Source organism: Lontra canadensis, unplaced genomic scaffold, assembly GCF_010015895.1.
Source record: "Lontra canadensis isolate GAN:19392208 unplaced genomic scaffold, GSC_riverotter_1.0 scaffold6, whole genome shotgun sequence".
NCBI lineage: Eukaryota > Metazoa > Chordata > Mammalia > Carnivora > Mustelidae > Lontra > Lontra canadensis.
The window spans coordinates 30,039,003-30,065,233 of NW_022631000.1; the positions used below are offsets into that span (position 1 = coordinate 30,039,003).

The 26,231-nt window shown below is 40.2% G+C and overlaps 2 protein-coding genes across 7 annotated transcripts in view; one reads left to right on the plus strand and one right to left on the minus strand.

Moving 5' to 3' along the window:
• The window catches only part of MED12L (mediator complex subunit 12L), a 317,533-nt gene that overhangs the window by 189,164 nt on the left and 102,138 nt on the right, over positions 1-26,231 (plus strand). The window lies entirely within an intron of this gene.
• Positions 4,411-25,362, minus strand: GPR87 (G protein-coupled receptor 87). 2 transcript variants are annotated; one of them, XM_032852505.1, is made up of 3 exons: positions 24,866-25,362; positions 9,704-9,754; positions 4,411-5,531 (listed from the first exon to the last, which is right to left on the minus strand). In XM_032852505.1, the coding sequence occupies exons 2-3, from the start codon at positions 9,735-9,737 to the stop codon at positions 4,489-4,491; spliced, it is 1,077 nt and encodes a 358-aa protein (XP_032708396.1). In that variant the 5' UTR covers positions 9,738-9,754; positions 24,866-25,362; the 3' UTR covers positions 4,411-4,488. The 2 variants fall into 2 exon arrangements, with proteins under 2 accessions (XP_032708396.1, XP_032708395.1); XM_032852504.1 differs by having other exon boundaries at positions 9,704-9,835.

A 26,231-nucleotide genomic window follows, 5' to 3' on the forward strand; every position in this document is an offset into this window, starting at 1 on the left:
GGTATGTTAAGTAATTCTGCATCTACCAAATGCTTGTATTACGCTAAAATTTGAAATTTGAAAATGTTTATCCTAACAAATATTTGCTTTTAGAATTGACTTCAGATATTGAAATATCATTTTTCTTTTCATCATGATAAAGTGTACTCTTTAATCCCCCTTCCCTATTTTCTTCTCAATCTGCACCCTCCCCACTCCCTGCCCCCACCTTCCCTCTGGTAGCCCTCTGATCTCTAGAGTTAAGTCTGTTTTTTGGTTTATCTCTCTGTCTCTCTCTCTGTTTTTTTTTTCCCCCCTTTTTTCATTTGTTTCTTAAGTTCCATATATGAGTGAGATCATATGGTGTTTGTCTTTCTCTGACTTATTTCACTTGGCATTAAACTATTTCTATCCATGTTTTTGCAAATGGCAAATTTCATTCTTTTTAGTGCCTGATTAATATTTCATCATGTATATATACCACATCTTCTTTATCCATCTGTTAATGGACACTTGGACTGCTCCCATAATTTGGCTATGGTAAACAATGCCAAAAAACCTAGGGGTGCATGTATCCCTTTGAATTAGTCTTTTGCATTCTTCGGGTAAATACTCAGTAGTGCAATTCCTAGATCATAGGGTGGTTCTATTTTTAATTTTTTAAGGAACCTGTATACTGTTTCCCACAGTGTCTGCACCAGTTTGTATTCCCACCAACAGTGCAAGAGGGTTCCTTTTTCTCCACATCCTCACCAACACTTGTTGTTTCTTTCGTTTTTGATTTTTTGCCATTCTGACATGTGTGAGGTGATTTCATGTAGTTTTGACTTGCATTTCCCTGATGATGAGTGATGTTAAGCATCTTTTCAATTGAAATATTATTTTATTTATTTTTAAAGATTTTATTTATTAATTTGACAGAGACACAGTGAGAGAGGAAACACAAGCAAAGGGAGTGGGAGAGGGAGAATCAGGCTTCCCACTGAGCAGGGAATCTGAAGTGGGGCTTGATCCCAGGATCCTGGGATCATGGCTTGAGCCTAAGGGAGACACTTAAAGAGTGAGCCACCTGCGTGCCCTGAAACATTATTTTAAATATCTTCTTGCACACACATTTTTTTTTTTTAGCATAGTATGTCCCTAGTAAGTATTTATTAATTTGTTAGCTGTTGTCTTAATGGTGGTTAGTCTGGGGGGAAACCAGGTTTTATAAAATTTAAGTGATCCCAAACCTTACTTTGTCTTTGTTTTCTTATTTTTTTACTATAATATATCACATTTCCTTATTTTTTTCCTAGTAGATCACATTTCTTCATGGTGAACATAAATTTCTTTCTGTTTAGGCTATGTTCTTTTTAGCACATGTGTGTGTGCACAGATACAAACACGTTTTTGTGTTAGCTATTTAGTATAAATTTATGGATTTTCATAGTGACTGTTCCTTTGATGCTTTAGTTGAAAAACAAAATCCTGGTATACTGTATGGAAATGAGAATAGAGTGGTGTAAATGGTATAATGAATATAAAAGAGTAGTAATACACACACCAAAAGATTTTCTACAAGATCAGTTTCTTTGAATTTAAGTTTTAGTAAAAACAGAAAAACTTGTTTTCAAAAATCTTTTGAATGTTTCTCATCTGCTTAAAAAGAATAACCTTGTTATTTATAGCTGTACGATAGGATCCTGAAATACTGAATATAATCCAGAGTTTATGTAAGAAATTTTAGATTTCAAATTTCCAGATTGTCAATATATTTTTTAAAAGATTTAATTATGAGCAAGAGAGAGAAAATGAGAGAGGAGAGGGCACATGCAGTTGAGGGAGGGGCAGAGAGAGAGAGAACCCCAAAACTCCCTGTTGAGCATGGAACCCAACATAGGGCTCAGTCTTACCACCCATGAGATCATGACCTGAGCTGAAATTTCGAGTCAGACGCTCAACCAGCTGAGACACTATGCACCCCCAGATTATTGATTTTTAAAAATAGCCAAATAGATTCTTGTTTTTCTTCAATATTAATGTAGTATTTTGTATTAACTTCTGATACTAGTACAATATTTTGTTTTATTCCTAATGATGTTTATCTTACTAATGTAGGTGATTCATTCTTGGTTGTCCTGGAGAAGTAATTTTTGTGACTCCAGTGTGGGGATTTGTGTAAAATATAAACACTGTAATTTTGATGGTTTTTGTAACATGACTTTGTAAAAAATTGGGATAATGCCCTCTTCCAATATATTTCCCTAATCCAGTGTGTTAAGATGTCCCATTGATGTACTAATATTTAGAGAATAAAACTACCATCACATCATATGTCCCCACTAACTATACAGCAGTCTAATTTTAGAAATAGTAAATATTAAAATGGGATTGAAAATATTTTAAAGTCCTTTTAGAATTGAGGTATGAGTTAGAGGGTAAAATGAGGTCTGGGGTGGAGAAGTGTTTGTTAATCCCAGAGTGCTAAGTGGAACCATTTGATGCTATTGAAGATTGTACGTTCTTAGTTTTTTGTTGGGTTCTGTGATAACCACACATTTAACAGCATATAGCTGCACAGTGAAGTGGGTAGTATCAATTTGAGATTTTTGACTGGGAGCTGTGACGTAGTAGAAGAGAAATAGGGGATGGAGAGGATAAGACATATTCTGAGAATATTTTCTCAGCCACACAGTTGCTCCTTCTTTTTAATATAATGTAGCTGTAACTCATTTTGGGCATTATGGGGAGAATGGAGGAAGGAATTGGCCCTCCAAAGTGCCTGTTCACATTAGCTGATCTAAAACATAGTTAATCTTTTTTTTTCTTTTTAAAAACATAGTTAATCTTAACCCAGTTGGGGCACTCCATGGGGGGTTGGGAATGCAAGTGACCAAGTGAGGTGTGTATTAATTCATGTACCAGAGTGCCCCTGGAATTTATGGGATTGGAATCTTAATGAGGAGATGGAAATCCTGGTAGAGATCCTCAGATCATTCTTTTAACCACTTTGCTACCGTCCGTCTGCCAAACCTGACTCACCTACTAGGAACTTAGGAGGACCCAAATTCTGTTGTGTACTATATGATGGTAGTCATTGTTGGGCTAAGTTATTCTCATGCCCTTATATCTGTTCACTTTAACTTTTGAAATTATGCAGATAGTTTACAAGAGTTTAATAAAGTATGGCACTGTGTTATGTATGTGTGTGCATTGTCTCTGATAACCACATTGTCCTCTTTTTGTTGGCCAATTGGCAAATATGCCTTCAGTTCTTCTTTAATGCTTGCCCAGCTCCTCATACAATGTGAGGAACAAATCTGGCACCTAGTACTCAAGCATCTGATGACTTTGAGAAGCATGAAGGCTTAAGGATTTATCTTGAAGGAGAAGTAAATCTTCTAAGATTTAAAACATTACTCTTTTGCTTTTTTGACTTAATCTGTGGCACTCTTACCTTCAACTTAAGGTAATATTTTTCAGCTAATGAGAACACTATTAAAGGCAGATAATAGCTTAACGGAAAGACTATTTTGCTGATAGCCTCCCCTTCCCTCTCCTCCCCTCCCCTCCCCTTCCCTCCCCCTTCCCTTTTCTTTATATAAGCACCACGCCCAGTGTGGAGTCTAACATGGGACTTGAACTCACAATGCTGAGATCAAGACCTGAGCTGAGATCAGCAGTCAGATGCTTAACCAAATGAGCCACCCAGGCACCCCAGTTTTTCTAAAAAAAGACTATTAAGTGAGTTTTCTATAAGCCACATATATTTGATTATTAACCAAGCCTCCATGTTCTCTTCTCTACCCTTGCCTAATGAGGATTTAATAGCATAACAAGATCAAATGGCAAATGTAGTGTTTTATCCAAGATACATTTGTCTTTATAGTCACATTTTTTCTCTCTGAAATAGTGTGAATTTTTAAAATCAGTTAATTGAATTCAGTCTTTGAAACACATTGCTCAAAAAATACAGTTTTATCTTCTCCCTCCTACCTCTTACCCACACCACAAATCTTTTCTAATGGTCTTAGACATTGGTAAATACAGTGAAGGGATGATGGCTACAGGTTGTACATATTCACAGATGGAATGACAGAAGGCCTAGTAATTAATATGTACCTAGTAATATCAGAAATACATGAGCCCAAATCTTAAACCTTATAGCTACACAGTTATTTTCTCTCCATTTTCTCTTCTCTCTGATGTGGCTTCAAAGCAGCATTTCCTGGCAGATGGCTGCGGTGCACTGACATTGCCTTGCTATGCTCTGCCTCTGGGGTCTGCTCCTGACACCCTAGTCATGAACCTGCCACTCGGCTACACACCACCTCTCGCTTAGCTTGCTTTTTGGGTACGCCTTTATGTTTCTCCTAGTTCCACATCATCCCCAACTTTCATACCATTTTTGTTCTCTTTTATCCGTATTTTGATAGGCTGACACGAGGATAATCAAAAGAAACATTTATTTACATTCTGTACACTTTGACTTCAACAAATAAGGAGGCCTCATGGCCTTTGTAACTCCTACACGTCTGTATAATCATAATATATGCGGACTTCCGATCTTCTGACACTTTGCAGTGACCTGATGCTTTCGCTCCTCGTTCTGATATTTGATTTCTTGAATAGCCTTCTTGAAAATGACCTACACATGAAAAAGTAAATTATTGGATCCAGGCACACATTGCATGCAGACAAGAAAAGTGTCATTTCTTTGCAGTAATACAGAATTTTGTGTGCAGATTCATCTAAATGTCTGTCTAAGTGACTGAAAGTAAAAGGAATTCTACACAAGTGATAGGGTAGAAAGCAGGTAAAGAACACTGCCACAACCACCCGTATGCTCTGGTTATGTTTCCGCTTTCGGCTTGACTGGCTTACAAATTGCCTGCTGGATTTATGGATGTACCTGGATATGGCTATGTAACATCCGATCAGGATCACCAGCACAGCCACGAAGAGGCAGCTGTTGACATAAATGACTGCTTCATGCCATTTGACTCCCAAGGGACTTTTGAGTTTCATGCAGTCGTGAATATTTTCCTTGGTTAGTTGGCCATTTGTTAGAATGATGTTGGGCAAGGACAGAACAGCCATAACCACCCAAACACAAATAGATAAAACCTTTGTGAAAGTTATGCTGTACATGCGAGAGTCCCCAAACGGCTTGACCACCTTCAGATAGCGATCGATGCTTATGAGCCCAAGAAATACGATGGATGTATACATGTTTGCGTAAAACAAAACTGAAGTGTATCGGCAGAGGATAAACTTGAAGTACCAAGGTCCGAATCCTGCGTCATGCACTATTCGAAATGGAAATGTCAGCGTCATGATGAGGTCAGCAACAACTATGTTTTTGAGATAAAATATGAAGCTAGTTTTATTCCTAATGTGGAAGAAGATCCACACTGCTAGACCGTTCAGCAGGATGCTTGCCACAAATATAATGAGGTAAAGCACAGGCAAGACGATCGTGTCAAACTCGTTGTTAACAGTGGTGTTCTTTCCGGGTCCATCACTCATGTTACTTGGAGCGTGACTCCCTTGGCTGTGCAGCTCATTATCTGTAAGAGAAGTGGGGATATGGGATGTCAGAGCTTCTCATGTGTGCTGTGCAGACTACTAGCCTCCCTTACAGGCCACTGCTGTTTTGGGCAAATTAAAAAATGTCTTAGCAATTTAAATAGTTACTGTAGTGCATTTTTACTGTTTTGAGTGGCCCCAGTGTTGGTGGTCTCTCTCTCCAGTCCTCTCATCCCCTTTCCCCAGACACATACACGCTGAGGTCCCTTGAGTGTAAAATGTGGTATTTCTGTTCTTCATGCCAGTCTTTTGAAAATGAAGATTAATATTCCAGTGCCAATTATCCTGATTTTTAATTTAGTGTTTGATATCATTACAAATAGAATAAAAAAAATCTGGGGGCAGAAAATTGGATTTTCCTGTAATGAAAATAAAGGGGCTAGCATTGGCTGTTCTGGGTTTTAAGCTGCTTAATCATCAGCAATTGAGAAAGTAAAACTACTGGATGATTTTGAAGTTTTTGCCCATGGCTTGCTTATAGAATGTAAGAACCTTTAGTAGGGACCATTGCCAGGAATAGAAACAAAAGGAAATAGTTGTTAACATATAAGATTATTATCATGGAGAGCAATTTGTCAAAAACAGTTCTAGGCTCATACCTATTTTTTGTTTACAAGCCTACATTCTATCTATTGCACTCAGATAAAAATTTTAAACCTTTTACTTCTTTTTTTTTTTTTTTTTTTGAGTTTTTCATATTGTTAAAGGCCTATGCCATACCACTCTATCACATAATCAGGAACATGGTGTGTGGGCCTCTTATTTATGTGGCAACCCTGGAAATGGGTCTTGTGCATCTCCTGCTGAGGAGAGCAAAATCCACAGGCAGCTCTAGCTCAGGGCTGAGTCTGCCACCATTTTCTTGCTCATGGATGCTTCCCAAGAGCTGCTCTAAGTCAGTAACTGAACACAGGAAGGATACTAAGACAAGACTTTTCCTGGGACAGAAGAGTTTCTTTTGACAAATGACTTTGGCCAGAAGACTCCTCAGGCTGGTGAAAACTCCCTTCATGTTGCACTGTAGTGTGAACCTTCCTACTTGACCTCCTTGCTCCTTTTTCCTGCACAGGGGCTGGACTTGCTTTTCTGTCTGCGATCCCTTGCAAGCATATCCCCCAATAAATCTTGTGGCCATCCAGTTATATTTTGTTATCAGTGGTTTTTTTTTTTTTTTCTTTTTTCTTTTAAACCTGGACTAACACAATTTTCAAATGAACTTTTTTGGATGTAAGTTTAGGAAGAAAGTCATTACTGAAGTTTTATTTGTCACTCATTAATCATGTTTATGATTATGACAGTTATGTTTTGGAATGGTATTATTTTAGAGGTAACAACACTAATTTTGTCCTCATTTCCTTGTATAACAGGCAGTGTAGTATCTATTTTGGTTACCTTCTTTGAAGAAATGAAACAGGGGAGATAGTTTGATGATTATAATCTAAAAACAGGTTCTTAAATTGCTGTCTAAAATTTAAGGGTAGGCTCTTCCCAAATAACCTTGTACTCTTTCTAATTCTTTTCCTTTTATTCGCCGCTACAAGTGTTTTTAAAAACTGGTTTTCCTGGCAGAAATATCCTTACACAGGCTAGTAATTTATACCTGGACTAGGCTGTTACGATGAGACCCATAGTATTATTGAGCTTTATAAGTTTAAAATGCCTGATTCAGCTGCCATCTACATTACTGTTGCCAGTTTCAAATATTGTCTTGAACAGTATCATTCAAGCCTATTTTAACTTAATGAAATGTTGGACTCTTGGCTGCTTCTGCACCACAAGATCCCCATCAGCTCCATGTTATGAGAAGCTTTCCAGGATGTGCAGTTTTACCTGGTTGAGAAAGTGCTTGAATTAATTTCCTAAATTAAACTATTAACAGAGACTTTGTTCTAACCCAGGATAGAACCCTGTGGGAAATCGAGAGAGGACAAGTCAGTTTTAATCAGGATCAGTGGTCCAGCCAAGGGACACAGACTGGAAAGGGGCAGCCACATCATATCCTGATACGATGGCTGTGCTTAACAGCAATTAACGAATGGTTTTCAAAGCCATTGTAAGTACAAATAGAATGGTTCACTACTGTAGCATGCTCACCATGGACTATTTCAAGTTCAGTGTTGCCTCACGGCAGTGCATAGCTGCTGTGGGGTGGAAAGATCCATACTTCCCAGGGTTGGTTAAGGCTGGTGTGTCTGCTCAGTATGTCATTCTGTTTTAAAGTTTTAATTGTATGAAGAAGCTCTCTTATTCAATGATGATTTATTGATCATTTATAATTATTATTATAGATGGAGTCTTAAATCAGAATGTCAAAAATAGTACTTAACAAATACTCTGTCTCCTAACTTGTAAATATTAAGCGCGAGTGGCCTTGTTCCACTGCTGTTACTGCGGCTTTGCGAGTCTGGTGTTGAGCTTGTTGATTATGTCACCTCCTACTATTTGCTTCCTTAGTTTATGTATAGGATTAACATTTTGGAATACAGGACTTTCTAATTCAGTAGGATAAGCCTGGGCTTGGTTGTTTCTTCATTCACAAATTCCACATTTATAATGCAGCTTAGGCAAATTAGTGGTTAAACTTGTTATGGGCTATTTTATGAAATAATATGGTAGAAGAGAGGGAAATATTGGTTTGTTGTCTGTGACTTGCTCTGGAAGGCTCCAAACTTCATATAGAGAATTTTCTCTAATTGATTTTTTAAAGAATCAAGTCTATGTTATTTTCTTCTTTGCCAGCCACTCCTATTATTTCTTCTCTTCTGTGTCCTTGCCCCCAGTTTTCCCAAAGCTAGTTGGTGTGCTTAGAAGCCTTTCTGTGCACAGTATTCTGCTGAGGAACAATGGCCATTAAAAGTATGTGGCTCTCTTCACCCAGGCCGATTTTATCATGTTGTTCTTCACTGTCAATAAAAAAACTTGGCATAGTTAGGGAAGGTTTTTAATGACAGGTAGCTTGGTGATCCAATTAAGAAAAATTAGAAGGTGTTTTTACAGTGTAAAGGCTATTTTCTCACACACTCCTTGTTTACTAGGACATTATTATTACCTGGCGTATTTAGCTCAGAGCTTGATAAAGACTGACAAATGAGGGTGCAGATTTCTCTCCTGCTCTTCCTCCACCAGCTCCTTTTAAATTATATCAACAAAGGCAATGACATAGAACTCTAGTTCTGCAGTAAATTAACATTTGGTGGCAGCACGTGTGTGAGAGAAGTATTGTACAGGTGTTGAGGCGGTGGGATGTGGTTGTCTGTGTTGGTGTGTTGGAGAAATGTATGGGGTTTGTAGCCACACATAGTTAACTCCATGTGACTACCCTTATTGGGCAGGGCAGATAAAGGGCCTTCGTGTCATTGCAGAAAGTCCGATTTGTGCTGGTTTAGTCACTTCATAGCTTTGTAAAAGAGAATAAACTGTAGCCATTTTGCCAGATCTCCCAAGAGTCAAATTCTCTGCAAACATTATTTCCAGCACAGTCTCTAGTACTTAGTAGATGTTCACTTTGTAACATAAGTCATTAACTACAATTTGTCTCAATTGCAGTCATGGTAGGAATGATAGAGTGGTGAAGAATCTTGGTCCTTTTGCTTTCGGTGTAGCTACATTATTGCTCATTGGGGTGTGTCCCTCTTTGGCACAAAATGTGAAAGTATCAACAATATGTCACTGCTCTAACCTGCCTGGTACGAATGAAACACATGGGTCGTGCAAATTACAGGGTGTCACTACCATGGCACAGCTGCCCTTGTGTGGTCATGGTTGAAATAATTCCCCAGGAGAGGAGGAAGATGTGGTCTTTGGCCTCCTGGGAAACCTCAGTGTACCTTAGTTTTTTACATTATTATACCTGGGAAGTAGTAGGTACTTTAGTTTGGGTATAAAAATCTTCCGCAAATGTTAGTCTTCTTTCTTGTCCCTTTTTGAGACGTCTGTAGATGGAACAAAGCTTAGAATTAAGTAAAAGAAAGTTAAATTTCTCTCGGTGATGCTGTCCCACCCTGTTTTATATTTAATGAAAGGCCAGGCTAAATGCTGATGTATTTTGCTAATTGGTTCGGTGGCCAATAAAACTCCAAATTTTCATACAGGATAAATATCAGTTATTGATCAAGGAAGATTTTTTTGTGCATTTTTTTTCCCTGTGGCTTACCTGGTAATTTTGCAAGTGTCAGGTTGAGCCCCATTCTTTAGCTGTGATGGACTGGAAGCAAAAATACGTGTCAGGAAACACTTGAGGACGACTGAGGGCAGGGTTCGGCATAGGTTATTATTGGCTTGAGTCCTGGGCAAAAAAAAGCCGGAGGGGGGTGGATTAGGAAGGAATATGAACACAGTAATTTAATCACTCTCCCTTCCTTCCTGCCTGCCTGCTGGCCTCCTTTCCTCCCTTCCTTCCTCTCTCCCTCCCTTCCTTCCTTCTACCCTCCCTCCCTCCCTCCCTCCCTCCCTCCCTCCTTTCCTTCCTTCCTGCCTCCCTTCCTCCCTTCCTTCCTCCCTCTCTTCCTTCCTAAGCTTTATTTATTTCAGAGAGCTGGGCAGGGAGAGGGATGGAGGGAGAGGAAGAGAGAGAATCTCAGACAGACTCCCCTCTGAGCCCAGTGTGGGATTCGACCATGACCTGAGTTGAAATCAAGAGTCAGATACCCAACCAACTGAGCCACCCAGACACCCCTATCTTTTCTTTAAAAATACATGTATGTGCTTTCACAGTTCAGAAAAGGCATGCTCTTTGGATACAAACAGCTGTGCCACAGGAGAGTTGCATCCTTCTGTGTCCTTTTCTAGCCTGACATGGAGGAAGGACCATTTCTGTGTATGCTGTCTGTCTGAATGCCAGTGTATAGCTGTGGGAAAGTTATTAATGTCTCTGTGACTCAGTGTCCTCTTCTCTGAAATGAGAATCATAATCATTGTATTTCAGGATTGTAATAAAGATTATGTGAAATAGTCCAAAGACGGTTATCAGAACCTAGGTTCTAGGAATGTGCTTAGGACGTGTTAACTTATATCGTCCCATCCCTGCTTCTACTGAATTCTATTTTTCCCCTAACTTGAGCATATAATAAATGCATCTGTGATCAACTTATATGCAATTGGAAATTGTTTAAAAAATGCTTTTTTTTTTTTTAATCTAGCACTGATAATAAGAGTGTTTTATAAGCTCATATGCTTTTAGTATCCTATTCTTATAATCTCTGGGGTTCTAGTTCTGGGTTTACACTAACCAGCTGTGTGATCTCTGTCAAGTCACCTGACCTTTCTGGAATTGCCCTGAAGAACCTAGAAAATCCCAGTCAGGACTCTAATTTAGGTGAGCCGGCTTCTGTGTTTTCCTCAAGCATAGATTTCCCTTAAGAATTTAATATTGTTTGAATGTTTGTCTTGTTAAGTCCCTGTATTTCTCTGTGATAACTGTGTTCCATTCAATCTCAAAGTATGATTAGGAGTGAATAATTTAATTGGGTTTGAGTGATGGGCGTGTGCGTTTGGCTAAATTCCTAAACTTTTCCATGCTTCAGATTCCACACACTTATATAAAGATTAACTGAGATCGTATGTGCCTGTAACATTGAATGCTTTAGAACATTTCCCCTACTTCTCCTTCAAACAGCCCTGTCTATTCTATGTTTTCTGGCTTCTCTGAAGTGTTGATAAAAGAAGAAATCTTGAGAACTGTGTTGGTAAGTATGCTGCTAAAGTCAGACAGTTTTATGGAATGAATGATTTGCTGTACGGGAAGTCACACTACTGCTCATGAAATCCTGTGAGACAGTAATGTCTCTTTCCTGATGTTGCTCATATACTATAGAGCTGCAAAGAGACCCAACTAACCTCCTCTCCAGTACAACACAGATTTCTGGCTGGAGTAAGCAGTTACATTGGCTGAGTCAACAGGGAAAGAGCACTTTGCAGGCAGAAGTATATTGAAGAATTTGGCAGCAAATGGAGAGGCACTTGTTGCTTTCTTTTTTTTTTTTTTTTTAATTAAATTTTTTTTATATCTTTTTCTGTTACTTTGCCCTTCTTTTCTGTTCCTAGTATCACATGACTTTTAGGTGCTAGATTAGTAGTAGATGGAAGATAATGGCTCACAAATTTTTAGTGATTCCCCTCCCTGCCCAAATCCTGTCTTTGATAATTTAGGTACCATGTCCAGTTGCTACAGTGTGTAGTACGTAGTGGGTGGTAAATAGGTATTTTTTTATTTCAAAGAGCATAGACGATAAGGGCTCTTAAGAATCTTTCATTTTTGGGTGCAAATGTTGCAGGATTTTTTAAACCAAGACAAGAAGGTGAAACTCTGCTTTGTTTTTACTTATCAAAGTTTACCAGGAAGGATGATTGAAGCACTTAGTTTGTTTTCTTTCTTTGTTTCTTTGTTTGTTTGTTTGTTTGTTTCTTTCTTTCGCTTAGTTTTCTAATCTTCATAATAATGATCCTTGGATTCAGTAAACTTTTTTTTTTTTTCCTTGAATCAAGCTTCTCATGGAAACATTTCCTGAAGTTTACCTGACAAACACACCTTGATTTTTACATTTCTCTCTTCCCGAGTTACATGTTTTTCCCCCCCGCCTCCTCTTGGCTTCACGTACACCTTACTAAATAATAAGAATTCTAATATAGTTTACCCACCTGGAAGAGGAGCAGTGTCTAGAAGTGGGTGAACCACAAGCAGCAGCAAGAGACCACAGAAAGCCCTTAAGGAGGACCCAGAAAAGAGATGTATCCTGATGAGGGGAAGTGGGAGTCAGGGAGGTTCTAATGGCTGCGGTGATGCTGGTAATTGTGGCAAGTTTGCTGAAGGTCCAATGGGAAAGAAGCATGTGGAAAGGCTGAATGTGGCCAAAGAAGGTGCAGTAATCTGTGGATGATGATGGTATCGAGTGATGGAGAGATAGGAAACTGGAGCCTGATGTTGCTGAATAGGGAGAGGAGGGGGGGTATTGGCCTCCCAGGTGTTTGGGGTGTTAGGGCCAAAATGAGAGGAGAATTGCATAAAGGGTTCAGTAGAATTCAGTTTTGGATTTTTTGATTTGAGGATACTCACGTATTCATGTGATATCTGCTAGGTGATTGAAGGTACAGGTCTGGAGCTAAGAGGAGTGCTTCTGGCTGGTGATACACCTTTAAGGTCAACAGAGGATCCATTGTAGAACAAGCGGTGGGAATGGAATGAGATTACCCAGGAGGAACCTATCCAGTAGAGTGAGAATGGGACAGTGCTGATGTTGATACTTTTAAAGAGCATTCTTAGGGAAGGAGAAGTGCCTGAAGGAGGGCCAGAGAGCTGGGCAGTTATTAGAGGAAAGTAATGTCATGTGCATCAAGAAGAAAGTTCAAGAAATGAGAAGCTAGGATTCGTTTTATCCTGCAGGGAAATCAAGTAATACAGGAGAGCAAAGTGCCATTGGATAGGATTCAGTTAACAAAGAGGTCACTGTTCATCTTTGCCAGGGCTGCACGTGTTGTACTGTGCGTGTGTGTCGGTTTGGGAGGGTGGCGTAAGGCAGAGGCAGAGACCTGTTGACAGACGGTTGAGTAATGTTTGTGAGGTAAGGAAGTGAGGGGACAATTTCAAAGAAAGTGTGCCTGTGATGGGAAGGAGAGAAAAGGATGGGAAGTAGAGTGACAGTCATACAACCAATGGAAGATTCTGTTAAGCTTCCCACTGAATGCCTGGCATTTAAAATATTTCCTTGCCCTTGCCCTTGTTCCTAGCCGAGTATGGCAGCATTTTGCTGGAGTGCTAGCTTTCAAGCCCAGCCCTCTTAGCTTCCAGCTTTCTGACCTTCCATTTCCTCATGTAGAGCATGAGTATGCTGTTACGTCCCTCGTATGCAAGCTTAAAGTGAGGATGTTTATGAGGCAGCTGGCAGAGCTGTACAGGGTAGGGGCTGTCTTGTTCGTTCCTGTTGTGTGTCATAGGGACACAATGGGATGCATTTAGGGACTGGTTGGTTGGCCACAAGGGGAGCCAAATTCTCGCCACCCTGTTCATGCTGGTATTGTCATGTGGTTTGTGGTCTTAGCCACCCTGTTAGGAGCCCTTTGACGGATCTTTCAGCTCTCAGAGCTTGCCCTTCCTTGCAGTTGTCTCCCAGCCTCCTCTGATGGCTGTGTGTTCTCCAGCTGCAGGGCTCCCTGTGTGGTTGACTCCAGAGCAGCCGTGTGCCCCGTTCATGTCCCAGCTCCTGCAGGGTGTCCCAGTGAGGATGGCTACAGCGGCAGTAATGGCTTGGTTCCAGGACCTCGTTCATGGGTGGGAATCCTGTTGGGCCACCTACTGCTCCCCCCTCTGAGAGCTGATGAAAGCACTCAGGAATGTGATGTCTGTGGTAGGCCCAAGCCTCACACCATTCCTGAGGTTAGATGGTATCGAGGCTTAGAGATCTGTTTTGTTTTGTTTTGTTTTTCTTTTCTTTCCCTTTCTTCTTTTTTTTTCTGCCACCCATTGATACCCTCCTTTGACTATTTTGTTAGCTGTAGTTGGCTGTACACTGGCTTTTTAAATGCGGGTAGTGGGAAAGGACCAAGGCCTTCCAAGTGTCTCCTTTATCTTAGACCTTGGACTAGTTGCTAATGTTTCCTACAGTCTTCAGAGCGGTTCTGTGACCCAGGTGCTTTATTCCCTTTTCTCCCCCAGGTGGGAAGATCCAAGGTTCAGACACGTAATTAACTTGCCCTGACTCACATGGCAGGAAATGGGTAGAGTCAGCATTTAGCTCAGATCTGATTGAAACTGAAGCTGCAGTTCTATTAGACTGCGGGGGATAAAAGTGAGGAATGATTTTATGGAGCTTACTTTTGGAGGGTAGGAGATGGGGTGGGGGAGGGGGAGGTTTGTTTTCCCCTGTCCAGCTGGTGAAGGGACTGCCAGTCCTCTAAACTGGAGATCTTGTTTTGTTTAACCTGAACAATGTTGAAAACAACATCAGGAAAATTCACATTAGAACCCGGATTTGGATCATCTCCTGAAAAATGAGATCTGCAAACAGTGAGCAGGAGCATTCTAGCAGTATTTGCTGCCTCTTCCCAATGGGAAGTGCACTCCGGTTTACCTGTTCGCAGCACTCTCTGTTGACATACCTGGGCCTCCTCACTTCGGGAGCAGTACCTGTCTGATCCTGCAGATACCTGATTTTGTAACCTTTGGTCCATTTATCATTTAATCTTATGTGGCTATATTTGAACTATATGGATCATCAAATGTTCTGTTTAAATTATAAATATATTTTTCTAATTTTTCCTCTGTTCTCCTCCCTAACGAGTCTTGAATTTTCTTGAGTTAGGGACCGTAGCTTAGCATTCTCTCCAAATGATTTTCCTTTTACCTCTTAGCAACCCAGAAAAATAGTGGTGGGAGAACTTACTTAGCTCACACCTGAGAATTATTGTCACAGTTGATCTTTTCACTGTGCTGAGTCCTGGGCTGGGGTCTTTAAGCAAAAACCTTACTACTTATTCTTAAACTGCTTTTGTTGGTGGGAGAATGAGATTCTGGGTCCCAAGGAAGGACAGGTTATAAGTGGTAGAATAGAGACTCGAGCTCAGGTGTGCTGGGTGTCCATCCAGCCCTCTGCTGTCCCCCTTTAAGGGTAACGGGAACATCAGAGGAAGGGTCCTGCATCCAGGAGGGCTGAACTGCTACCTTGGGCACATAGCGGCCTTCTTCAGATTTGCTATGTTCGACCTCAGCATGCTTGGCGAGCCCCTTGCGCCTAGCTGGGGGAACCTGCCGCAGCAGGAAGAGCCAGCAGCTGTCCCTACTGGGACCCAACCAGGCCTTCGTTCTCTCTGTCTGCACAGGGTCTCCTTATTGCCCTTCCGACCAAGATCTGAAAGGGGAATGCCAGTAAGTGCCCGCTCCCTGGTCGCAGCAATTCATCGTTTTGTGGAGTGATTATTTGGTGACGTCGTCTGTCTCCTATTTGTCTTCCACCTTCCAGTTTGTTCTTCAAAGGCTCATATCCAAAACTGTGAGAATTTCAGATCTTACAGAAAAGAAAACTTTCCTACTACGTTTTCTAGCTAAGCCAGTAGCTCATAATGGGAATAGTGCTGCAGTGTCCTGAAGTATCAGTGGTAAAGATGTAGTACGCATAAAAAACATCTAATATGAAGTATCAGTGGTAAAGATGTAGTACGCATAAAAAACATGTAATATGACGTTTCTGATGAAAGGTACAGCTTCTCTTGCCTTTGGAATTGCCTCTAACCCAAGAAGCTTTCCCAATTTAAATCTGAGGGAGAGAGGGGGAGGGAGTGAGGGTTTTCCAAGACTGTTAACAGCTTTGCTGGAGGCCTTGGGAAAGAAACAAGTTAACTCACTGGATACAGTTTACTTGTTTTTATAATAAAATGAGGTCACTGTCATCATTGAGCACTTCATTAATGCCTGCTTGGAGTCCCATCCCAAAGGTGTTGGAATGCAAAGTACACAGTTGTTCATTCAGGTTGTTCAGGTCCTACTCTAAAGTTCTCTTTCCAGAGTTGCACTTGGCATCTATAGCTTAAAATTATGTGTATTTTGGTTCACATTGAGATTTAGCATATTTTTGACCTCTGACCACTTGTTTTACAAGTATTTATTTGGGAGTGATGTAAAGTGGGTAGTAAACTCCATGAAGGCAAGGCTTGAGTCTAATTCGTAACCTTATCCCCAAACCTGGTTATTCCCTTTTTACAGGAGGGGAATCTTATTAGGGAGATTCCACAACCTACCCAACATCATCCACAGTGAGAGGCAAGGCCAGGAAATGAGCTTCCACTCTTGTGACCCCAGAGCGTCTCTGCTCTGACATTTGGCTCTATTATTGGAAGCTCAGAAGTAGCCTGGCCAGTGTCTCCGACCTGGGCAGGTATTGAGTTTTTGACTCAGTATTTAAGTCTGTGATCCTGGACAAAACATTTTACCTCTCAGAGCTTGAACTTACACATCTCTGAAACGAGGAAAGCAGTGAATGCCTGGCCTAGCTCCCAAAGGTACTTTGAGATGTCATGTGATAATATATATAAAGTCAATTTTATATTGTAAGTACTACAATAATATAAGGGTGTAATGCTGGGCAAATAGGTTTTTTTCTGCTCAGTAACACAATTTTTATTAGTCATATGGTTAAATTTTACAGTTTACGGAGTTGAAGTATATATTTTTGCTTTCTGTTTTGGCAGAGTTGGATTCTGCATTATTGATATAGAAGAGGCTGGTTAGAGAGGTTACAGGCTGTAGTTTCTATAAACAGAGTAGTGGTTTTAGATGAGTATGTGGAGCCAAATATATTTCAAGTAACTTCTGGTTCCTTAAAAAAAAAAAAAATTCTCGGAATTTATGATCTCAGATAAAGAGTTTAGTTTGGTTACCACCCTGAAGAAAGGAAGAATGTTTTCCACAAGCTTAATGAGATGCTATTCCTTGTTTCAGAAAAGTCATTCCATGGCTTAAGCATTAAACTTAAGAGTTAACATTATTCTTCCTGGTGATGGTGGTGGAGGTGATCTTCATCTTTCCAATAAGGTCATCTTTATGGTCTTCTAGCTATGGATAAGGGTAAGTATTCTCAAGAGAATACCTATCAGTAGAATGGGTGTCAGGTTAGCTACCCTAATTCTTCAGATCACAGTTTAATCAAACAAATTAAATTAATAGAAAAGACTGATTCCTAAGAGACAAGTCCTCCTTCAGTTTCTTCCCTTACCTTTATTAGCAATTTAAAAACTCCTTAATGAGGTCTTCAGTACCAGTAGATATTTTACATCTTTATTATCATCAAATCCTCATTGTTTCTTATTTTGTCCTCTTATAAAAAGAAGAAATAAATTGCCCACTCCCCATATATATGTAATAAAAGGATCTGGCATCACATATAATTAATTTCACATATGTGTGTTTGCAAACACACACACATATGCACACATGCTTACACACACAGAACATTTTCTTTAAAGCAATTCCTACTGTCAACCTCACTGGCATTAATTACCTTATTTTTAGAACAGTGATTCTCAAACTAGTGGGAATATTTGAATCAAAATAATTCTTGTTTGATGTATAAAGATGATAAGTTGCTCAACTAGGAGAAATAAGTAATCTGTCTGTTCGTACTATTATAATATTTGTCACCTATGTTTTCTCTTTCCTCTGCCTGTCATATTTCCTTTCATTATAACCTTCACGAGCTTTCTGTCCTGTACAGAACACCTCTCAAGCCACTCTCTAGGTACCCTGCTGACCTGATCCTGTCTACCTGCCCACTTGGCAGCTCCCACACTCCTGCACCAGACCTTCCCTGTCTGTCTCTCCCTTGTCCACTGGGCAGGCTTTTGAGCCTCACTGATCTGCCACCTCTTCTCAAAGACTTCCATGTTTCCCCCTGTACTGTGTCAGCACTCCTCAGTCCCTAGGTTTTCTAGCTCTTTATGGTTTTTAGCCTGGCTGTTCAGGTCTCTAGCTACTTTGCATTTTTCCTGTTTTCCTGAATGCCTGGACATCTTTGAATCCTTCTATCTCCACAGTCCAGCATAGTACTTGACAACACAGTGGGAGGCTCAGGAGACATTCGCTTTAATGTTAGGTTCTCATGGAATGTGGCCTCCCGTGACCTAATCTGATCTTAGTGGATTTCTGCCATTTTTATCTTTATGTGTATCTTCTTTTACCATCTGAAGGAAAAGAGTACAATCCAGGGAGGGCTGAGAGAATAGGAACTGGCAGCTGATCTCATGAAAGCCATGGCCAGAGACCAGGAGGAAGGCTGGTCAAACACTCCTCTGATGTTTCTGAACAGCTCACTAAGGAAAAAGACTAGAGTGGAGAGTTACAAATTCAAATATAGCCCTATAGGTCATGTCAGTGAGAAAAAGCGAGCCAGGTCTAAGGCGAAATCATCAACAGTATCAGTAGGCTGATAAAACACAGCTAACAGCTAGAGCGTTGGGGGAGGTAATCAGCAGGGCTGGGGACTGCATGATCTGTGGGGTGCTGCCCCACTCTTAGGCTCTGGATTGTTGTTACACAAGTGTGCGGGTCAGTTGCTACCAGACTATCTGATTTATAAGAAAAACGGATTTTTATGTAAAATTACATGAATTTTAAATTATGGATTAATTTTGTTAACGCACTGGGCAGACCACATAAAATTTGTCTGTGGGTTACAGTTTGTGACATCTAACTTCATTCATGGTGGGGCTATGTCAGGCCTCTCCTTGGGGTTTCTGTTCATGCCTTAGGGGGATCCAGAGCCTTGTTATGGGATTCCTGCTCCAAACCTCTTCCTCATTTTTACCAATTTTCCCTTAGTATTTTCCTTTTTAACTGAAATTGATGAGTTTGTAAGACAAGCTGTGGGATGGTTTATAGGATTTCAGAATTGAATTGCAGTGTATTTAATTTGGGATGAATGCTCTTTCAAAGAACTCCAAAGTTTCTTCTTCCTTATTGCTGATGTATTAGGTTGGACCACATGGACACATTATTTTTATAGGTAGAAATGGCAATTTTCATATAATCCAACCTAATATGCCTAACACTTGAGAAATTTCAGTTCTTAGAATATATTACTGAAGCATAAAATTAGAATGTTTCAGGGAAAGGGGAAAATTGGGGTTGAACACATACAATGGAAATGTCTCTTCAACAGTGGTCATAATACGCTGCTACCTGCGTATAGTAGTTACGTTTTTGATGGCATCCACTGGTCTTTTATTCATTCATTTTGCTGCATATGGTGTGAGTACTACATAGGCACTTCAACACAATGCAAGACTTTATCTTGTTTGAATTTCGGCTGGGTAGACCTTTAAAATGTTTGGTTGAAACAACTAAAAAATAACTGTAGCTCTGATAAGTTAAGTCTTGTATGTTGCTCTGGGCCCTGAGTAGCCACATGGGACCTAGTCATGATGTGAAGGACTAGCTTTGTAAGGGCATCCAGTAAACAATTAATTTTGTAGTTGTTCCAATTTTTCTTTTAGCCAGTCTATCCAAATTGGTTTGAGAAGGCCACTGATAATTTCTTTTCAGTTTCCTTTATAACCTTTGTGTCTGGTAGGTAGAAGGAGGAAGAGGCTTGAGCAGGGAAGTCGTCCATCCCTAATGGAGTGTGGCAGGCCCTGTGGTGCCTGCAGTATTGAGGCAGCTCACGTCCATGTGTTCCTTTCTTGCACCTCTTCTGCCAGCTCCCTGCCTGAAGCCACGCTGCTGAGTGCTCGCAGCCCAAGTGGTCTCTGTTACCACTTTTCTTGAACTGGATCAGAAGCATCTTTGGTGCAGGGACCTTCCATGATTTTATTTCAGCTGCCCTCTCTTATACTGGCTTCTGCAGAGTTTGACCCTACTCTCTGTCCTCTGGAGAGTTGCTCTGGTGGCTGAAGGCCAGCATCTCTGACCTGAGAGTATGTTCAGGCTATTGGCTAATGCTCCTCTGCTAACAGAGAAGAAGTCTGTGTTTGTGTTTATATCTTGTAAGGCACAACAACAATATTAGTAAGAGTGAGGGTTTGGCAAATGCTGGCCAATACTATTTTGCAGGTAGGGTGGTTCTGAATTATTTAGATACATTTTAATTTAGAAAAAGACATTGGATTCAAGTTGGAGATCTTTCATTTACTTGGGCGGGTTACCTATGCCTGAGTTTTCTCTAATGTAAAACATTCATCATTGGATTGATTTGATGATTGAATGGGGTATTGATCCTTATAGATTGTTTTATTGGTGCTTGGCTTATAGTCAGAACTATTTCAATGCTTCCTGGGTATTGTAAGAGTAGTACCCTCCCTCCCCATCCCCCTACCCACCATTTTTCAAATAAACTGAATCTTAGAGAGGTTCTTTAAGCAGACAGCTGAGTGCGAGAGCCTAGATTAACACACCTAGTGAGAGACCAGAGTCTGGATTTGAACACAAGTCAGTCTGAGCGTTGTGTTCTTAACTGCCCCGTTGTTGCTGCTTCTACACAAATTGGGGGTTCATGTGCTGATTATAATGTGATGCCTCCTTTGGAAAAACTAGGAAGTAAAGTAGCTCCATAGTGGGGGGCTATCCTGTACCCAAGACGGTCATTTAGTTCCTACAGTCAAGTAGTACAGGAAGTAAATCACAAGTCTATATTATTTTGCTTACAAACTATGCATCAAAAAGAGGTCACTAATAGCCAACAGTGCGTTGACTCCGAACTTGCACAGTATGGCTGACTGATGATAGACATGATTCAGGGGCGCAGCTCTGCTGTTTACTTGGGTAACTTTTCAACTCCAGTTTGCTCAGCTGTAAAATGGAGGTAATGGCAGTATATACCTTATAGATGAGTGAAGCTTTTTCTTCATTTAAAATACGGATTAAAATACACAGTGCTCTTGGGCATATATTAAGCTATCAATGTGTGTTATGAATTTTTTTTTAAGATTTCATTTACTTATTTGAGAGAGTGAGAGAGAGATGAGAGAGGAGAAGGTCAGAGGGAGAAGCAGACTCCCCGCAGAGCTGGGAGCCCGAGGCGGGACTGGATCCGGAGACTCCGGGATCGCGACCCCAGCCAAAGGCAGTGGCGCAACCAACTGAGCCACCCAGGCGCCCTGTGATTGTTGTTCTAGTATTAAGGCTAGAAGGGCAGTGTGTGTCATGAGTTTTATCTAATACATTAGAGAAAGTCGTTTAAGGAATTACCTTCTCTTTCCAAAATGATAGAAATTGCTTTCAGAAATTGCATTATTAGTAAGAGTCACTGATTCAAATGACTTAATGTGATGTCTTATAACAAGTTAAACAGTGCTCTTCTTCGAATGCATTTTAGTGTAAATTTTTTCATCTTTGGTTAATAAGAATGTTAATAAAAGATAAAATATGCTACTTAGGTACAAGATGGAGAACAAACTCTATTTTGCCCATTTTTGCCACGTAAGGAGGAAGAGTATTTACAAATTGTCACCGGAGGGGCGCCTGCGCCTGGATGGCTCAGTTGGTTAAGCATCTGCCTTGGGCTCAGGTCATGATCCTGAAGTCCCCGGATCGAGTCCCAACCCACATCAGGCTTACTTCTCAGCAGGGAGTCTGCTTCTCCCTCTGACCTCTCCCCTCTAATGCTCTCTCTCTCTCTCAAATAAATAGATAAAATCTTTAAAAAAAATCATATCTTTAAAAAAACAAAAACAAAAACAAAATAAATTGTCACCAGCTTGGGGTGCCTGGGTGGTTCAATTGGTTAAGTATCTGACTCTTGGTCTCGGCTCAGGTCTTGATTTCAGGGTCGGGAGTTTGGGCCCTTTGTTGAACTCCATGCCCAATGTGGAGCCTACTTAAAGAGAAAAAAAAAATTGTCACCAGGTCAGGAAGGAGCTTGGCTTTGACCTTTGGTCTGAAGCAGAACGTTTTGAGTCTTGTTTCTTTTTTACCCTGATGTTTTCCAGGTGGTTCACCTCAACTACATACATTTTAAAAAAAATGTTTATATTTTCTTTAGTTGGAAACTAATTTTTTTTTTTTAATTTTTATTTAAATTCTAGTTAACACATAGTGCAATATTGGTTTCAGGAGTAGAATTCAGCGATTCATCACTTAACATACAACCCCCAGTGCTCATCATAACAAATGCGCTCCTTTATGCCCATCCCCCATCTAGCCCCTCCCCCCACCCACCTCCCTCCATCAACCCTCAGTTGGTTCTGTTGTTAAAACTTTATTGTTGGGACACCTGGGTGGCTCAGTGGGTTAAACCTCTGCCTTTGGCTCAGGTCATGGTCTCAGGGTCCTGGGATTGAGCCCAGCATCAGGCTCTCTGCTCAGCAGGGAGCCTGCTTCCCTTCCTCTCTCTCTCTGCCTGCCTCTCTGCCTACTTGTGATCTCTGTCAAATAAATAAAATCTTTAAGAAAAAAAACCTTATTGTTATGGTTTGTTTTCTCTTTCCTCCCTCAACCCCTCCCCCCATCTCATCTACTTTTTAATCACAAGATCATGGCTGCCTCTGCTCTCCCCTCTCTTTTGATGGTCACAACTACAAGAACTGCAGGTGACCCTGGTGTTTGTATTGGTGCACATCTTTCTACCTGAGGAAGTGGGAACAAACTGTATTCATCCCGGTCTTGGAGAGGGAGAATCTGGAACCTAAAGAGGTTGGGATTTGATTAGCATTATGTAGTTGGCTGAGACAGAATTGGAAAGGATCATTTCTCCTTATCATGTTTGGCTCCACCCAGTTTCTCCTTCAGGTATTCCTTTGTTTGAGCCAAGTCTTGGTTCTTGGTAACCAATTCTAGTACCTCAGCATACTTACCTATAACTTAATCTACCCTAAACAGAATGGAATGGAGAACCATTAAAATTGTAGTTGCGTCTCTGTTTAGGAACACGTAATAGAAGAAGAATAATTCTGATATTCAACTATTAGTATTTAAATTATTTTTATTATTAAACTTAATTTAATATTTATTAATTTAATAATTATATAATTACATAATTAATAATTTAATTAATAATAAATTTATTATTAAATTTAAATTTAAATTATTTTTCTGTAATAACACAGAAAGAAAACCAATTAGTGTATATGTGTGTTTGTATGTATATATATATAATATATATATATTATGTGGCAATGTGGGACTGGAGAGGTGCAGGGGCCCTCTAATGACCATCTGATCTGATCCCCACATTTTACTCTGACGGATGTCAGTGAGCTCTTGGAGAAGAGGCTTGCCCAGCTCACCCTGATAACTTTTGGCACAGTCTTCAAACCCTTCACATTTTGCGGTGGATCCTGGATTTTCTGCCCTAAATCAAACTACTGTCCCTTGCCTGTGCATAGAGCATCTGTCCCAGAGACTGTAGACTACTCCCAGGTGATTTTACCTAGATTTTGCCTCACTCTGTCTTGCCCTCACTAGGACAGGCTTTGAGGGGGGTTTAGTTTAGTTTAGTTTAGTTTTCCTGTTTAGAGGCATACAAAAAGCAAATGACTATTCTTGTCCCCTCTATGTTAAATTTCTGTGGCATTTTCTGAGTACAGGGCAAAGCATGAAATATTTTTTGTTCTTGAAGGAAGCGAAACCCTGAGATATCAAGGAAGGAAGAAGAGCAGGCGCGCACAGAGAAGAGAGGGCATGCACACTTTTAATCTAAAGAAAAACATCAATTCTCATTTGGTCTCCCTTCACCCACCCTCTTCCCTGAGTGCAGTAATCCCTCTCAGCACACTGTCTCTGGCTAGGAAATTTCCCCTTAGCTTCTTCATGAAAGTTATGATTTTCTGCTAATTACTCCCCTCTCCTCCACCCCTGACCTACATCCTTAAATATGGTATTCAGGAATCCAGCTATCCCTCCAGCCACTCTGCCTTCACCCACGTATACCAAAAACACTCTTCAAGTAGGTGTTGGAAATGATAGTCTTAGCAAAGGGTATTGCTGAAGGACTAAGAGAAGCTCCTTGATTCCTAATTTCAAGAAGGAAAGATTTTTGTTAACTTCAGAATGGCAGAGATAATAATGATATACAATATGACCAGTGCCTGGCCCTCCCTGCTCCATACAGTTTTAGTAATACAGAGTTCCTTAGTAGGTAAATGTTAACCTAGTGAATCAAAAGTCACCCTACTTGCAGCTCACCTATCTTTTCATGTCTTTGTTATAAATTCAGCAAGTTCAAATCTCCGTGCTTGTTTTTTGTTTTTCTCAGTGAAGCAAAAGCTACCTTACAGTTTGAATGTGAGGCCGAACTAAGGTGTTGGAGCCCTTTGTAGGTAGCCGGGCGGTTTTCTCAGTGCCTTTCCAGACATGTTTTAACATGATCTCTGAAGGAATTGGAATGAGGATCGCCCTGTTCGTTGTGGCACGATGAAAAGATTGAGGTGTTTTTATCAAAATGAAGCAATTTGGCCAGAAAATTATCTTTTTTCTTTTGGCTTCTCCTTTTTAAAAAAAATGTGAATGAAACATTATGAAACAAATGTACATTTTGGGTCTTGAGAAACAATTACAAGACACTATGAATTTTACTCATTGAATACAGTAAATGTGATAAAAAAATTTTAACTTAAGTGATTTCCAAGTCATCGTTTCCATGTTTGGAGGCACAATACACAATTTACATTTTCCACCCGCCCCAGTTGGAAACAGTGAAGCTTCATGAAGAACATATGGCCCCTGTTTTGGAATGTGTTGCCTCCCAGAGAGGGAAGACTTAAATTATCTTATGCAGTTAGTATTCTCATTTCTATGTTTTCTTCATACCTCCGGTTTAAGCAGAAGGATAATTAAAGTCTAGTGATGTGTCCTATCAGCCATAGCTTTTAAGAAAATTTGAAAAAAAATTTTTTTATTTACCTTTCATTGCGGTGTCTGGGTGTCCATTCACCTGATACGGTGTCTTCAAGTTGAAACAGGCTCCTCAACTCTAATTAAGAATAAGCCTTGAAACTATGGTTGACAGAGAAGTGGGTTTTCTCGCACAGCATGAGAAATAAGCATTTTTCTCCCCTGTCGGAGAAAGTGGGTTCTCCCCTGGGCCCCTTCAGGGTGTACTTTGAGATTGTCCTGCTCCGAACAGCTTGAGCAACTTGCTCTCTTGCTAATGTAAATGACTCACATCTGAGAGTAGGTGAGATTTGTAGACTGGGGAAGAGCATTTCCTGAACTTGCAGGAATCTGATGGTGATTCACCTGAAGGGAACACAGAGGGCTGGAGCTCAGAATGCCAGAGGACTGTTTAAGGAGGAGGAGATGAAGTGTCAGGTTGGGGTTGGCCCCTGCTAAGTCAGTCCCAATGTTTAGGTCATTTCTGTCTGTATTTTTCCTTCTTTCTGTCCTTTGTTTTCTTTCCTTTCTTTTTTTTCTTTCTCATGTAGGTGGAGGAGCTTCCTGTTGCTAATTAGAAAATACGCATGCAACCTTCCTGCTGATTAATGTTGGATTAAAAGGAATCAGAATATATTTTATAAGACAAATCCTTTAAGATATTATTCTACTTATTGTTTAAAAACTAAAATTGAAATGTGCTTATACTTGTGATTGATAACATTGGAAACCTGTTGTTCTACTCAAGAATCTCATGAGATCTGTAGACATATTTTTACATATACACGAATGTCAGTATTCAAAATATTTTAAATAAATTTATTGTGGGGATGAGTTCTCACCCAATCCCTTAAATTCCATTTTTAAAAATAAAGTAGTGGGTAGCTGGGTGGCTCAGTTGGTTGAACATCTGCCTTCGGATCAGGTTGTGGTCCCAGGGTTCTAGGATTGAGCCCTGTGTTGGGCTCCTTGGTCAGCCGGGAGTTTGCTTCTCCCTCCCTCTTCCGCTGCTCCTCCCCCTGCTTGTGCTCTCTCTCTCTCTCTCAAATAAATAAAATCTTTAAAAAAAAAAAAGGACAAAACCACTTTATTTTTCAAAAAATCTTCCTGTAATGATACATTTATATAATCAAATCACCTTTTTTTTTCAAATCACTTTTTCTTATTTGTAATTACTTTTAGAACTTTCAGATAAAAATCTCCAAAAGATTTGCAAGATTTTGCAACATTCAAACAGGTAAATAAAAATTTCGCCAAGCAGAATCAAAAAATTTCGCCAAGCAGAATCAGTTAGTTAGGGCCAACTAACAATATTAATTTTTTATGGTAAAAAAAAAATCCTTGTCCTGTGTAAGGACCATGTTCTTCCTGTACAGCGAAGCACCTTGACGTTGTA

What these genes read in the sequence shown, in the direction of transcription:
- GPR87 (XM_032852505.1), bottom strand. Translation starts at nt 9,737, where the DNA reads ATGGGGCTCAACCTGACACTTGCAAAATTACCAG. An exon ending in GACACTTGCAAAATTACCAG is followed by an intron (nt 5,532 to 9,703) that starts GTAAGCCACAGG and finishes CTTCTCTTACAG; the next exon opens with ATAATGAGCTGCACAGCCAA.